Consider the following 15,701-nt stretch of genomic DNA (forward strand, 5'->3'; position numbering starts at 1 on the left):
ATGAGCATAGCAAGAACCAAGGAATTGAAATGAATCCTCAAAGATAACTGGAGAAAATAACTTACCCTATTTGTTAAGGTTAAAGTACTCTTGTGCTCAAAATGATTTATTTTCCATCAATATATATTTGTATTGTGTTCTGAAGAGTACTGTGATTTTCTTCATAACATTTTATTTTTGGCGCTTTTCACGTGAATTTATGAATGTGTAACACTGACTTCTTAAAATTTCAAAATTTGGCTTACTCCGAGCAGACCCTGCACACCACATCCTCTCTCCAACTACTGAGCTGGGCACAGATGGATAAAATAAATGTAGTTTACTGAAACACAAATTATCAATCAGCATAGCCACTCAGCAATCAAACCTCACCATACACCCAATTAGATGCTTTCAGTAGGATCTACTCTGCATATAGTTGAACAGCGCAACTTATATCAACCACAGACTTATATTTCTTGCAAGCAAAAATTGAAAGCTTCTTCAATTTTGAGACAGCATAGTCAGCATAGTCTTTGGAACTTAACATATCTTATTCTATAAAAGTAAAAACAACAACGCAATTTTTCATACAATGTATTGCAAATTATTCAAATGATAGGGCCTTGAATTTCAGTGGGCTAGCAGAATACTCCTGGCATAAGCCAGAAGTCCAGTGGAGGCGTCAGGAAATTGGGCAAAACCTGGAAATGTTAGGTCCCAGTGCAAGCTGCATGTTGGTGTTAGGGCTTTGTTTGGGGCGTAACCTCCATCCACCTAAAACATGGCTCCTGGTATCAGAGGGAGCAGGGCAAAGGGATGGAATGACTATCCTTGAAAAGTCCTCAGTTCCATTCTCTCCAACGTATCATGGCTTGGATGCTGGGATGAACCTGGCGTATAAGTCTTTGGAGCAGCAGAGGTAGGATGCAGGCCAGAGTCCTGATGTGGAGCCACCCACCTTCGCCCCTCCTCCCCCCGCCCCTTCTCCATCAGACTCCAGCAGCTTTACTTAAATCAACCCCCTGTAAAAGAGGATTAATTGGGTAGGGAACGCAAATATCTTCCATGCTGGCCAGTGCCGCTTTTCGCAACCCCACCCTGGCAGGCACCCAAAATGTGCCCATAGTGGCACAAATGTGTCCATTGTTTCCATGTAAATAAGGTGACCTCCACTGATGCCAAATACTACAGCAGAGTCAGGAGTGGAGGTCACCGGTGCCTGCTCCTTCACAATTCCAGTGGGGGAGCAGGCTTGAAGATTTTTGGGCCAAGGTGCTAAATTGTTTCTGTGTATAGATAGATCATAATTTGTTAAATCCTATGAAAAAGTTGGCATGATTATAAAACAGAATTCTTGGCATTTTAGTCACACTGACTTTTTTCACCAACATTAGTGAATAGAGGAAAACATACTCTCTAATTTGTAATGTATCAATAGTAAATTTCAAAGTGTGCAGAGATAACCAGCTGTTTTATTCTGAATTGCTGAACTGAATTGAACAAGCGAATCAGAAAATTGATACTCTGCTATGCCACTTACTCGATGGAGTTCTATTTACCGTTCAGTGATTTATGTTCTATACTTGGTTGCGCTTTGTACGTTTAGAATGAATTGGAAAGCTTTCTCCAGCATTACTTTGTATATTTGATCTGCAAATTGTGATCCTGCAATTACACTTCGTAGAAGTGAGCAAATTCAGGTTGGGAAAGGACAGTTGTAAAAATGTCTTACCAAAGAAAAGAAAAAAAAATAATGTAGGTAGTAAAATGTTTAGTTAGTCTGGAGTTTTGGCTAATTTACCTTTGGGGACAGGGAATAACTTTGCAGAGCTTGCCTCAGGAGATTAAATGGGTTGGGAGGATTCCATGATAACGTCCACTGCAAATGGCCTGTAAGAGGAATGGGTTTGAAAACCAAATGTAATTGCTTTGGACGCTGCTTCTTTCATACATAAATTTTGTAACTGATATGAACAGATGGCTAATATATTCATTGGTCTCAATTTTAGTCGAGCAGTTTAAAAAAGAAATAGAAAGCTGATGCCATGGGATTAGTACCTGCCCGAGCCAAGGAACGCTGATCCCAGACAAATTTCTAAGTTCAGCCACAATTACATATCATGGGTGAGTTTCAGGCACAAATAACAGCTGAGTTGGAAGCCTGCCTATTAGAGGGAGAAAAAAACCATACAGGTTCTTTAATGCCTGCAGCAGCTTAAAAGGATAGTGCATGATTCCTTGTACAGGAATAGCAATAAATGCCTTTCAGGTTCACAAATACATTAATGATCAATTGAGGAAGCAATGGAGCATCTCATTTTTCAGATGAAGCACTGAAGATCCAGGTGGGTCAAGTTTGGGAGAGGTAGGGCATCCTGTTCCCCTTGGACAGACATTACCTCTCACAGAGAGTTAGAGAAAAGGCTTGGCAGGAGATAACAAACCATATTAAGCCAGTAACTCATTCACTAGGACCTGAATGCAGTGGAGAAATAAATTAAATGACCTCAGCAAATGTATTAAGGTAGGAAATCCCACTCACATCTCTCATAGTTACCACTATACAAGTAATGACCCATATTCTTATTCGACCTCCTCCAATGAGTCACTTCCATGAAAGTGTTCCATGGTTACCCATTAGGCAGCAGGGTAGACTTTGCCAAACTCCCTTTCTCATTTTCCTCACATTCTGAAAAGTTGCTCCCCAACAACTCCTTTCAGCAATTCTAACAGCAGGAAGGTTATTCCTCTCATCATACACACCATGGGCTGCAGGATGATAGTGAAGGGGGAAAGTTCTTTTTCCACTATCAGTTATTTACCCCTTTAGGAATGTAGGAAAAGAAGTAGGCCATTTAGCCCTTCGAGCCTGTTCCACCATTGAATGAGATCATGGCTGATTTGTGACCTAACTTCATGTACACGCCTTTGCCCCATATCTCTTAATAACCTTGGTTAACAGAAAGCTATCAATCTCAGACTTAAAATTAACAATTGACCTAACATCAACTGCAATTTGCAGAAGCGAGTTCCAAACCTCTATCATCTTTTGTGTGTAGAAATGTTTCCTAACTTCACTCCTGAAAGATCTAGCTCTAATTTTTAGACTATATCCCCTAGTCCTAGAATCCCCAACCAGTGGAAATAGTTTACCTCTATCTACCCTATCTGTTCCCCTTAATATCTTGAAAACTTCGATCAAATCACCCCTTAACCTTCTAAATTCCAGGAAATACAACTTTAGTTTGTGAAATTTATCCTTGTAATTTAACCCCTGGGGTCCAGGTATCATTCTGGTAAATCTACACTCCACTCTCTCCAAGGCTAATATATCCTTCCTAAAGTGTGGTGCCTAGAACTCCTCACAGTACTCCGCGTGTAGTCTAACCAGGACTTTGTATAGCTGCAGCATAACTTCTAGCCCATTGTATTCTAATCCTCTAGCTATAAAGGCTAGGACTCCATTAGCCTTTGTGATTATTTTTTGTACCTGTCCCTGACATTTTAATGGTCTCTTTGTCTCTAAGCTCTAAGTCCCTTTGGATTTCCACAACTTCTAGCATTTAGAAATTACTCTGATCTATCCTTTTTTGGTTCAAGGTAGATGATCTCACAATTACCTATATTGAAATCCATTTGCCACAATTTTGCCCATTCACTTAATCTATTGATACCTATTTAATATCTCTTTGCAGAAGAAACTTGCCTGCAACAGAGGGAGAGAAGCTACATAGTAGAGGCCCCTTAAATTCTGAACTCTCACCTCTTGTGAAGAGGCTGTGCAAAAAATCTTGGGCAGATACAATACTGAAGAAGCAGAAATTGGGGAAGCTTGAGGCCTGGTCCCAAATGAGGACTGGTGAACAATTTTTCTGCATCCTTTTCTCAAACCCAACTCACTGCCACCACATCAGCTAATGAATATCAAAAGCTTGTCGATAATTGTGCAGAAATTAATTTGCAATACCCTTACCATTCAATTGACATCTTAACTCTTGTCCTTTTTCTCCTTTTCTATGTCTTCGTGATAACTCATACTTGGATTCCATGGAATGGGATGTGAATTAGACTCCCCTGAAAATGCACCATCAGTCATTTAGAACCAGCAAAGCACTCGTGTAGAAATATGCACTCTGTGAGATTTAGAAAGTGATTTAAAGAAAGAAAGGACTTGGATTTATATAACGCCTTTCATGACCACCGGACATCTCAAAGCGCATTACAGCTAATGAAGTACTTTTTGGAGTGTAATCACTGTTGTAATGTAGGAAACGCAGCAGCCAATTTGCACACAAGCAAACTCCCACAAACAGCAATGTGATAATGACCAGATAATCTGTGTTTTGTTATGTTGATTGAGGGATTAATATTGGCCAGGACAGGTGAATCCCCTGGGTGATACACAGAGCACAAGTGAGCAGAAGCAAGTGATGGTGGCCAAGGATGAAAAGGAACCAACTGGTCTGTATGCCAGCCCATGTTCCTTCTTTACCGAAAAGATGTGGAGCTCAGGGGCCCAGCTTTTAAAAGAAGGATGCTTTCTGAACATGATCGAATGCTGGAGGCATTGAACGTCTGCCTAGAAGCTTTTGCTACCTGATGGCAAGTGTCAAGGTTTCCATAACCGGCATGCATGGAATTCTGATTAATGGCATCAAAACTCTGCAGTCCACCATGGAGGACATGGTCACTCTAGAGTCATCTGCAGCAGTACCTCACATACAGAGCCTGTAAAGCTAATGATACCATCTATCAGGTACCAAAGCCAGAAAGTGTGCAGGCCCAGGTTGCCTTGACAGTTGGTGATGTGGAGCAGCCTGTAGTAGCTTCCTGTCAGGTCCATGCTTACAGAGATCGATGACCATTATCATCTCAGGAGCCTTTGACTGAGACTTAGCAGCCAGTTAATCCTATCCTCTAGTTACAGGTTGCACACCTTGTAGAAGCAATAGATAATTGCAGTCTGGTACCAATGGGGTGTCAAATAGAAGCAAGCACGAATGGCCAATTAAAATGCAGTGGCACTTAACTTGCGTTGTGTGCAGAGAGTGTTTCAAGGAGGGATAATGCATCATGATCACTGGGCAAGTCTTTCGTGATTTTGGCCAGGGATGTCTCAGTGTTGTGGCATGCGTGAAAGTTGGACTGGAGGGATTTGAATTGGGAGTTACAAGAGAGATGGGCACAAAGTTAGGAGGTGACAACCCAATCAAGGACTTTAGAGAGGAAGAGACGGCTAAAGAGGGTGGATAATAAATGGTGGGCTTTTGATTAGGGGCTGATAACAGTGGTTTTGAAAGGGAGAGCTAAGGAAACTGTTGACAATATCAGCTGACATGGCACTGAGGAGTGGTAGATGATTGGCTGAGGAGGGATCCAATGGAGTGAGAGATGTATCTCACGAGAGAGAAAAAATTGGAGCGAATAATGGGGAACATCCAATAGTTTCAGCTCTAGCATAAGTGTGTTAATGCGGTGTGAGGGGACATTGCCTACCATCCTGCCTCATTCTCCTCTGTGCGCACCTTTGGGCACCCAAATGGAGAAGCACCCCAAAACAGTTGTCAGTGGGGCTTCCACCATGACACCTGCAGAATGGCGGGTCTGTAGTGGTCCCAGCATACAGGAACCATTAGATATGTTGAACTTTGATCACCCTCTAAAAACTGACTTAACAGCAGCAGTCAGTAGGCCCTGATACTGCTGGTAAGATTATGCTAGGGTCGGTCCTGTGTCAAGAAGGTGCCCATTCCATGCACTCCTTCCCTGACAGGCGCAGTATAATTCCAGTCCGTTGCACCTGTCTGGTGCCGAGTGGAACACTGGAGTGCATGGGATGGGCACCTTCTTGACATAGAACTAACCCTGGCATAATCTTGCCCTGGGGTGGGGAACAGAAACAGAGGTGCAGATGCAGGCCTGAGAGGCCTACAGTTATGCTCCTGACTAGCTACTGACTGCTGCTAAGAAGCCAGTTGTTAGTGGGCAGTCAAACTTCAACAGAGCTGATGGTTCTTGTATGCTGGGATCACTATAGACCCTCCATTCTGTGGGAGACAAACATTAACCCTATGTTCTATCACAATAAAATGGAAATATTATCCCAACGAAACATAGGAACATGGGAACATAGGAAGTAGGAGCAGGAGTAGACCATTTAGCCCCTCGAGCCTGCTCCGCCATTCTATAAGATCATGGCTAATCTGATCTTGGGCTCAGCTCCACTTCCCTGCCTGCTCCCCATAACCCTTCACTCCATTATCTGACAAAAATCTGTCTATCTCCACCTTAAATTTATTCAATGACCCAACCTCCACAGCTCTCTGGGGCAGAGAATTTTACAGATTTATGAACCTCTGAGAGAAGAAATTCCCTCTCATCTCAGTTCTAAATGGGCGACCCTCATCTTAAACTATGCCCCCTAGTTCTAGATTCCCCCGTGAAGGGAAACATCCTCTCTGCATCTACCTTGTTGAGCCCCCTCAGTATTTTATATGTTTCAATAAGATTCCCTCTCATTCTTCTAAACTCCAATGAGTATAGGCCCAACCTATTCAACCTTTCTTCATAAGTCAACCCCCTCATCTCAAGAATCAACCTAGTGAACTTTCTCTGTATTGCCTCCAATGCAAATATATCCCTCCTTAAATAAGGAGACCAAAGCTAAGTTCCGCCCAAGTGCCGCCCAAAGGACCGCTGAAATCCTGACGTTACTTTTGGCGGAAGTTTCATGAAAAAGTCTTGGAAAGACCGTCCAGCGGCAAAAAAGGGACTTGCGCCCTGAATATGAGTGGCAGTGGGCGGGAGTTCTCATTCTCGGCGGCAAATGCAATCGTTGGCAAAGTACCGCCGAGGATTGAGTCGGGCCCAGGGAGGGGGGATGAGATAAAATTAAAAATTTCCAAAAGATAAAAAAAAACACTCGAAAACCTTCAGGGCACCCCATCCATCTGAATAGCTGCAAAAAAAAAATAAAGACAAAAAGTGTACTAACCTTTTTTTGCAGGTCTTCTTACTTAATGTTGAGGTTAGACCTGCCTCCATGCGACGGTCCTTTCCCCTGCTGCAGCGGAGGACCACCCGGACCAAACTGGCAGCTTGGCGGGCAGGAGGACACTTACGCATGTTGCGCGCCAGTGGATGTCAGCAGGCGGTCCCCAGCGGTCTTCCCTCCCAGCCGGTGAGAGGCCCGCACCAAATTCGCTCGGAGGGGAGACCGCCCAGAAAACACGGTGGCAGCAGACGGTAAGTTCACCAATTTTGGCCCCTAGGGTGGTCTCACCAATATCCTGTACAGTTGTAGCAGTACTTTCCTGCTTTCCATCTCCCTTGCAATAAAGGTCAACATTCCATTTGCCTTCCTGATTATCTGCTGTACCTGTATACTAACTTTTTATGTTTCATGCACAAGGACCTCCAGGTCCCTCTGTACTGCAGCATTTTGTAATCTCTCTCTATTTAAATTATAATTTGCTTTTTTATTTTTCCTGCCAAAATGGATAACCACATAAGTTTCCATATTATATTCCATCTGCCAAACGTTTGCCCACTCAATTAGCCTGTCTATATCCCTTTTCAGATTCTTTGTGTCCTCCTCGCAACTTGCTTTCTCACCCATCTTTGTATCATCGGCAAACTTGGCTACATTACACTCAGTCTCTTCATTCCCGGGTTGATCGCCTGAGTTGAAGTCCTGGCATGGGTGAGTTGGTCGGACCATTGCTGCACTGCGGTGTGGCTGGTCTGATCGAACTGTCGAGCATGGTGGGTTCATCCTCGTGGTTGACCGCGAGGTTGATTGTTGGTGGGTGTGTGTGGGTGGATCATTGATGGTAATGTCCTCTTCAAACTGTTCTTGGTTGTCAGTGAATCGCAGTTTGGTCTGATCCAAGTGCTTTCTGCACGTTTGTCCATTCAAAAGTTTGACAACAAACACTCTATTCCCCTCCTTGGCTAATACAGTGCCAGCAACCCATTTGGGACCATGACCGTAATTAAGATCAAACACAGGGTCATTAACCTCAATGTCATGTGATACAGCCGCGCGATCGTGGTACATGTTATGCTGGTGACACCGGGTTTCTACATGATCATTGAGATCCAGGTGGACTAAGGAGAGCCTGGTTTTGAGTGCTCTCTTCATTAGCAATTCTGCAGGGTGAACCCCGATAAGTGAGTGGGGTCGCGTGCGGTAGCTGAGCAGAATCTAAGATATCCGGGTCTGCAGGGAACCATCCATCATGTGTTTCAAGCCTTGCTTGATGGTTTGGACTGCCTGTTCCGCTTGACTATTGGATGCGGGCTTAAACGGCACAGACTTGACATGCTTAATGCTATTGTGGGTCATGAACTCGTTAAATTCCGAGCTGGTGAAACATGGTCCATTGTCACTAACAAGGACGTTGGGCAAACCGTGGGTGGCGAACATGGCCCGGAGGCTTTCAATGGTGACAGTGGATGTGCATGATGACATTATTATACATTCAATCCATTTAGAGTTAGTGTCCACTGCTATTAGGAACATCTTTCCTCGAAAGGAGCCAGCGAAATCTACATGACCCTGGACCATGGTTTGGAGGGCCATGACCACAGACTCAGTGGGGCCTCCCTTGGTGCATTGCTCAACTGTGAGCAAGTGTTACATTGGTGTACGCATGACTCCAATTCCGAGTCATGCCGGGCCACCAAATGTGCGACCTGGCGATAGCCTTCATCATGACTATGCCTGGGTGGGTACTGTGAAGGTCACGTATAAACGTTTCCCTGCCTTTTTTTTGGCAACACTACACGATTCCCCCATAGGAGATAGTCCGAATGGGTGGACATTTCATCCTTGTGTTGGTGGAACGGCTTAATTTGGTCTTGCATTTCCCCTGGGACCGCCGACCAGCTCCCATTGAGGACATATCTTGTTACCAGTGATAGCACAGGGTCCTGGCTAGTCCAGGTCCTGATCTGGTGAGCCGTGATGGATGACCCCTCACTCTCAAAAGCATCCATTACAAGAAGCAAGTCTGCGGGTTGCGCCATTTCCTCCCCGGCAATGGTAGCCAACTGAGGGCATCAGCGCAGTTCTCAGTGCCCGGTCTGTGGCGGATTACATAGTCATACGCAGATAACGTTAGTGCCCATCTTTGGATGTGGGACGAAGCATTGGTGTTAATACCTTTGCTTTCTGAGAACATCGAAATGAGCGGCTTGTGATCGGTTTCGAACTCGAACCAGAGTCCAAATAGGTATTGGTGCATTTTCTTAACCTCGTATACGCATGCTAATGCTTCTTTCTCAACCATACTGTAGGCTCTTTCAGCCTTAGATAAGCTTCTGGACGCATATGCAACTGTTTGCAGTTTGCCTGACACATTGGCTTGCTGTAACACACAACCAACCTCGTACGACAACGCATCACAAGCTGGTACTAAATGTTTATGAGTCATACAATACAAGTAACTTGTTAGAACATAGCAGATTTCTGGCCTTGTTAAAGGCTGTCTCTTGAGATTTTCCCCAAACCCAGTCATCACCCTTGCGTAGCAATAACTGCAAAGGTTCCAGCAAAGTGCTCAACCCCGGTAGAAAGTTACCAAAATAGTTGAGGAGTTCCAGGAACAAACGCAGCTACATCACATTCTATGGTCTGGGTGCGTTCTTGATGGCCTCCCTCTTGGAGTCCGTGGGTCTGATGCCGTTCGCCACAATCTTTCTTCCCAGAAATTCAACCTCTGGCACCAGGAAAATACACTTGGAGCGTTTCAGCCGGAGTCCCACTCTGTCCAGTCGCTTTAGAACCTCTTCCAGGCTGTGCAAGTGTTCGGTGGTGTTGTGACCAATGATCAGGATATGGTGCGTAGAACCGATTTCAGCAGACTCTCCATGTTCCTCTGGAAGATGGCCACAGCCGAGCGAATCCCAAAGGGGCATCCGTGGTATAGGAACAGTCCTTTGTGCGTGTTGATGCACGTCAATTTTTTCAAAGGTTCAGCCATCTTCTGTGTCATGTAAGCAGAGGTTAGATCCAGCTTGGTGAATGACTTCCCCCCTGCTAACATTGCGAACAGGTCATCTGCTTTGGGTAGTGGGTACTGGTCCTGTAACGAGACTCGGTTGATCGTTACCTTCTAGTCCCTGCAGATTCTGACTGTCCCATTGCTTTTCAACACCGGAACAATTAGACTGGCCCACTCGTTGAACTCAACTGGCGATATGATCCACTCTTGTTGAAGTCTGTCCAACTCGATCTCGACTTTCTCTCGCACCATGTATGGAACCGCTTGGGCCTTATGATGAACGGGTCATGCATCAGGGACTAGGTGGATCTGCACTTTGGCGCCTGTGAAGTTGCCGATGCCTGGCTCGAGTAACGACGGGAATTTGTTTCGCACTTGGGCGCACGAGGCGTCATCCACCGAAGACAGTGTTTTGATGTCGTCCCAGTTCCATCGGATCTTTCCTAGCCAGCTTCTGCCTGGTACAATCCATAGTGGTAAATCATGCACAGCTCCATCGTATGATACCTTCATTGCCGCTCTGCCAATGACTGGTATGAGCACTTTGGTGTAAGTGCATAGCTTGGTGTGGATCGGGCTTAGTTTTGACCTTTGTGCCTTGTGGCCCCACAGTTTCCCAAAAGCCTTCTGGCTCATAATTGACTCACTCGCCCCCGTATCCAATTCCATGGAGACTGGAATGCCGTTTAATTTTACTTTTAACATTATCGGAGGGCTTTTGGTGGTGAAGGTTTGTACCCCATACACTTCCTCTTCAGCCTCGGATTGAGTTGCGTCTTTTACTCGTTCAGCGTGATCCACGCCGGATCAAACATCTTCTGCCGACTCTGTCACATGGTGAGTTGCAACACCGCCGCACATTCACTGGAGGTGTCCCATTGTTCCACAGCCCTTGCACACATCGTGCTTGAATCGACATTGATGGGCTCGATGATTAGCCCCGCAGCACCAACATAGTGTTAATGGATTCGTATTCACGCTCCATGGCGGTCTCTGAGTCATCCTAGGTCTGGCCTCTACAGGCGTGTAGGCCCTGCCATGTACAGTTCTGCCTGCTGAAGGCGTTATTTTATGCACAGTGCTTACCGGTGAGCTTTGATGCTGCAATGATATCTGTTTAGTGTTCTCGTTCGTGGACATGAAAGCCTGGGCTATTGTGATGGCCTTGCTCAGATCTAGGGATTCAGCAGGCAGCAGTTTGCGAAGAATGACCTCGTGGCCGATTCCAAGCACAAAAAAGTCCCGCAACACTTCCCCCAAAAATCGAGCAAATACGCATGGTCCCGCAAGGCATCTTAGGTCGGCGACATAGCTCGCCACGTCCTGGCCCTCGAAGCGATGGTGCGTATAAAGTGATACCTGGCCATCAAGACGCTGTCCTTCGACTTGAGGTGTTCCTGAACCAGCATGCACAACTCTTCCTATGTCTTCTCCATTGGTTTCGTCGGTGCTGGCAAATTTTTGATGAGGCCATATATCGTGGACCCACAAACGGTGAGGAGAATCACCCTGCGCTTGACCGCGGTTTCTTCTGTATCCAGCTCATTGGCCACGAAGTACTGGTCAAGGCGCTCAATGAAGGCTTCACAATCATCACCCTCAACAAATCGCTCAAGAATACCAACGGCAGCCATAACCGCGTGAAAGTTCATGATCTGTTACTCGACGCCAATTGTTATGTTCAGAATATCTCCACAAGATGGTATATTATAAGCTCAAACTGTGTGACCTTGGTCTCTTTAATGAAACTCCAGAGTACGGAAGCAGCATGGTAGACTGCCTTTTATACCTGCTTGCCCAGGGTGTGCAGGTGACCGTTGGGTCTCCGACAGATGCGCCCCCTGGTGGCAAGTCTTACACATTGGTAATATTTACATACATAACATCGATGATCTCAATTGATATAAGAACATAAGAAATAGGAGTAGGAGTAGGCCATAAAGTCCCTCGAGCATAATCCATCATTCAATAAGATCATGGCTGATCTTTGACCTCAACTCCACTTTCGCGCCCGATTCCCATATCCCTTGATTTCTTGAGTCCAAAAGTCTATTAATCTCAGATTTGAATATACTCAATGACTGAGCATTCCGGGCCCTCTTGGGTAAAGAATTCCAAAGATCCTTTGAGTGAAGAAATTTCTCCACATCTCACTCCTAAATGACCGACCCTTAATCCTGAGATTCTGCCCCCTAGTTCTAGACACTCCAGCCAGGGGAAACCACCTCTCCACATCGGCCCTGCCAGGCTCTCTCAGATCACCTCTCATTCTTCTAATCTCCAGAGAGCATAGGCCCTCTATTCATTTTATCATGAGAAGCAATTAAATAGAAAAGGCAAGCTCATCAACTCCAAGCACAGCACAAAGGCAAATTAACATAATGACAATAAAGTTGATACATGATGAGCAAATCAAAACAAACCAGTTTGAATTGGCTCATGGTGAGCTGCAGTCTGATACTTGATTGAGAAGCACACCTCATATGAATTGTACTTGCTATCTGTTGTAGTTTGGTATTGGCAATGGCTATCATAAAGGTCATAGTGGATTGCCTTGCAGTGGTGACTAGAGGAGAGTGCCTGGTGCCAAGAGTTGCTGTTGGGGAAAAATGGATGTGCTTTGGAAGAAAATATGAGTGACTAACACTCTGAAGATTAATTGCCTGAAGCTAAAACCAAAGATTTTATGCTCATTATCTAAATGGTGTTGTCTAGAGGACTTTGTTATCATCATTGGCCTGTATATGAAGTAAGAGAAAATCATTATTAAAAATTCTGCATTTTGATTTCATCATTTGCTATAAGTGAATAATAATTAATAGCATTTGTGATATCCTACATGAATAAATCAAGGTGCTATCAGCACATGTGTAGCAATAAAGCGCAGAGAGGAGGCCTATTCGTCATAATGAGAGTAGGTACTTTACATAAAGACATCGTCAAGTTCATTGCGCTTTTTCATAAAATTGATTGTTATCTGATAAAGAGCAAAATTGGTCGTCATTGAAACATGGAATCGTGTTCATCATTTCTTCCATAGTACATTTATTAGCCATGCATCTTTTATGTCCAGACTTTATCAACAATCTATCAGAGTGAATAAAGGAGAGTGATTAAGATAGATCATTCAGTTTGAACTGTCCTTCAGTGCAATTGCATCCTCTTTTGACATCTGCAATAAGCCATGATGAGATTCTGCAAAATTAAGGCTATCTATCTTAATGCTAGCCACATTCTTTCCTAGTGTAGATGAAATAAGTAGTCATGAAGGAAAGTGCTACTTTCAAATATTACCGTTAAAGCCTGGAATCCTGCTCTGCCAGTGTAAGTGTGGTGGAGTGGTACTTTAGTTTCCCAAAATGGCTGACCCAATCAGAAATTCCAGGGTCAGCTAATTTAAATAATGTTGGTGGGTCAAGGGTGGGAGTCCCGCCAGCAGGAGCAAGGTAGGCCAGGAGAGCCGGAAAAATTGGAAAGAACTTAAGAACATAAGGGCGGAGCAAAGACAGGGTTAGACTTTCCACTAAGGGGCCATTGCCCCGAAAAATGGGCCTTGTTCCAGCAATGTAGGATGTCTCAGCCTTGCTGATCGCTGGTACAAGGCTCTTTTTTTTGTGCGATTTTCCACTCGGCCTTAGGCTGGCGATATGGAATGGGCGATATAATTTTCGGCAAAATCGCGTTCGCCCACCGAAAGAGGAAGCCAAAAAGCTTCCCTAGCAACAGGCTCTGGGCATGTGTGGGAGATCAGGGGAGGTCAGGGGTCATCCACACATGCGCAGAAGGCACAGGGAGGGGCAGAGAGAGAGAGAGAGGATAGAGAGAGTGGAGGAAGGCAGAGACAGAGAGGAGAGATCATTGTTCATTGTATGTTAGATTGTTTAAAATGTTCGTTCATTGTTGTGGGGGGCGGGGGGTGGGGGGGTGGAGAGGAGGGTGTTTGAAAAGAATTCTGTTTGCAATAAATTTTGTTAATGATTTTAACAGTTGTTGTGCATTCTCTGATAAGCTCAGTTAACTTAGGCATTTTGAATAATTTAACATCTTTATTTTCTTGTAATAACATTACTTAAGTTAAACATTAATGCAAATACTGCACTACAAAGGACAGGCCAGTGCAGGCAAGGCTAAAACATAACTCAACGTAACTCAACGTAAATGCAACTTTTATATAAACGTAATTATTAATCTAAATTTAAAGGTGACGATCCCCAAAGTAAGTTAATGAAAAAGCGTTCCTTTATCAGCTGCTGATGCAACAGCTTTGCGGCCGCGTAACTCCCACGGGGTACTGTTCTTCCGGGGGGGCGGAGGTGGTAGGACCATGGCTACATTGCCAGGCTGGTCCTCCCCGAGGTTCTCACCAGCCTCCTCCTCCTCCTCCTCCTCGCTGGCTGGCTCTTCCGTTTCCCCTATTTCTGGAGGTGGACCTGCAGCCCCATCTGGTATTAGTTGTTCTCTCCTTATTGCTAGGTTATGCAGCATGCAACACACCACAATAAACTCAGCGACCTGGTCAGGGTGGCACTGCAGGCTGCTACCAGAATGGTCCAGGCATCTGAAGCACTGCTTTAGGACTCCAATTGTCTTTTCGATGATGTTGCTTGTTGCTATGTGGCTTTCATTGTAACGTTTCTCTGCTTCAGTGATGGGATTACGCAGTGGAATCATCAGCCAACTAGCAAGGCCATATCCCTTATTCCCCAGCATCCAACCGTGATCTTCTGGCTGATTGACAAACAGGTCAGGGACACCACTCTCACGTAGGATGTGCACATCATGGATGCTGCCAGGAAATGTAGCATTTACTGTCATGATTATTTGTTTGTGGTCGACAACAAGCTGCACATTTAGTGAGTGGAATCCCTTTCTGTTATGAAACACCTCTACGTTCTTTAAGGGGGCTTTCAGGGCAAAAGGTTAAAATTGGCTAGCACTCTGGCATAACAATTGGGAATGGAGATATGTGGGGGGCAGCTTCTGTGTCTTCAGTGGGTTCATGAGAATATATTTTAAAGTTTATTTAGTGATTCTTCAGTCTCTTCACCAGCTATCACTTTCCGACATAATCTCCAAAGTAGCTGATGATAATAGAACGCTACTCAATCACACCAAAGTTAACAAGAATACATAGATAGTGTAGATGAGGATTGACATGTGGTGAGATAAAAGTCCCCACTTGCTTAAAATTGAGAGCTGTGGTCACTTTCTGTATCACAGCGAGAGCCATTGAGCTGTGAACCTTGGTTCCAGATCTGGCTGCAGCAGTAAACGGAGTTCTTTCAGAGTTTCATGACTGAAACATGGCCCCCTGAGACAGAACTCCTGAGAAAGGTCTCAGAAGGTACGCATGGGTCTATAAAGCCTGCTGCATGGATAATGTTGGGATGGTTTGGCTTTCCTCTGTTGTTGTCTGATTAATTTGGCTACCATTACAGCCTTCTGTTGCTCCTCTTTCTCCAGCATTCATATCATATAAAGTGGGAATGCCAGGCGACTGGAGGAGGCCATTGTGCTGCCCTCAGATCCTAGCCCATTAATTCTCTTGAAATAGAATACTTTCCAAGGGTAGTGCAAGGGAAAAAAATGGCCAAAAGTCTCCACGAGCAATCTCTAATGAAGTACAAGATGAACGGGCCATGGCAAACAGCACCTTTTAAAGAGTGGCAGTGGGAAGGTGAATGTCCCGGAATTTAGAACACATGATGTCAG

At 44.8% G+C, this 15,701-nt stretch overlaps 1 protein-coding gene across 1 annotated transcript in view; it reads left to right on the top strand.

Annotated features, from left to right (window-relative positions):
• The window catches only part of LOC139266617 (triadin-like), a 110,173-nt gene extending 95,464 nt beyond the window's left edge, over positions 1-14,709 (top strand). The window contains exon 9 of the mRNA XM_070884211.1: positions 14,636-14,709. Coding sequence (XP_070740312.1) covers positions 14,636-14,709 — 74 coding nt within the window. The remainder of the gene's footprint in view (positions 1-14,635) is intronic.
• Positions 14,710-15,701: the final 992 nt, after the last annotated feature.

This window comes from Pristiophorus japonicus, chromosome 7 (genome assembly GCF_044704955.1).
Source record: "Pristiophorus japonicus isolate sPriJap1 chromosome 7, sPriJap1.hap1, whole genome shotgun sequence".
NCBI classification, from domain to species: Eukaryota; Metazoa; Chordata; class Chondrichthyes; family Pristiophoridae; genus Pristiophorus; species Pristiophorus japonicus.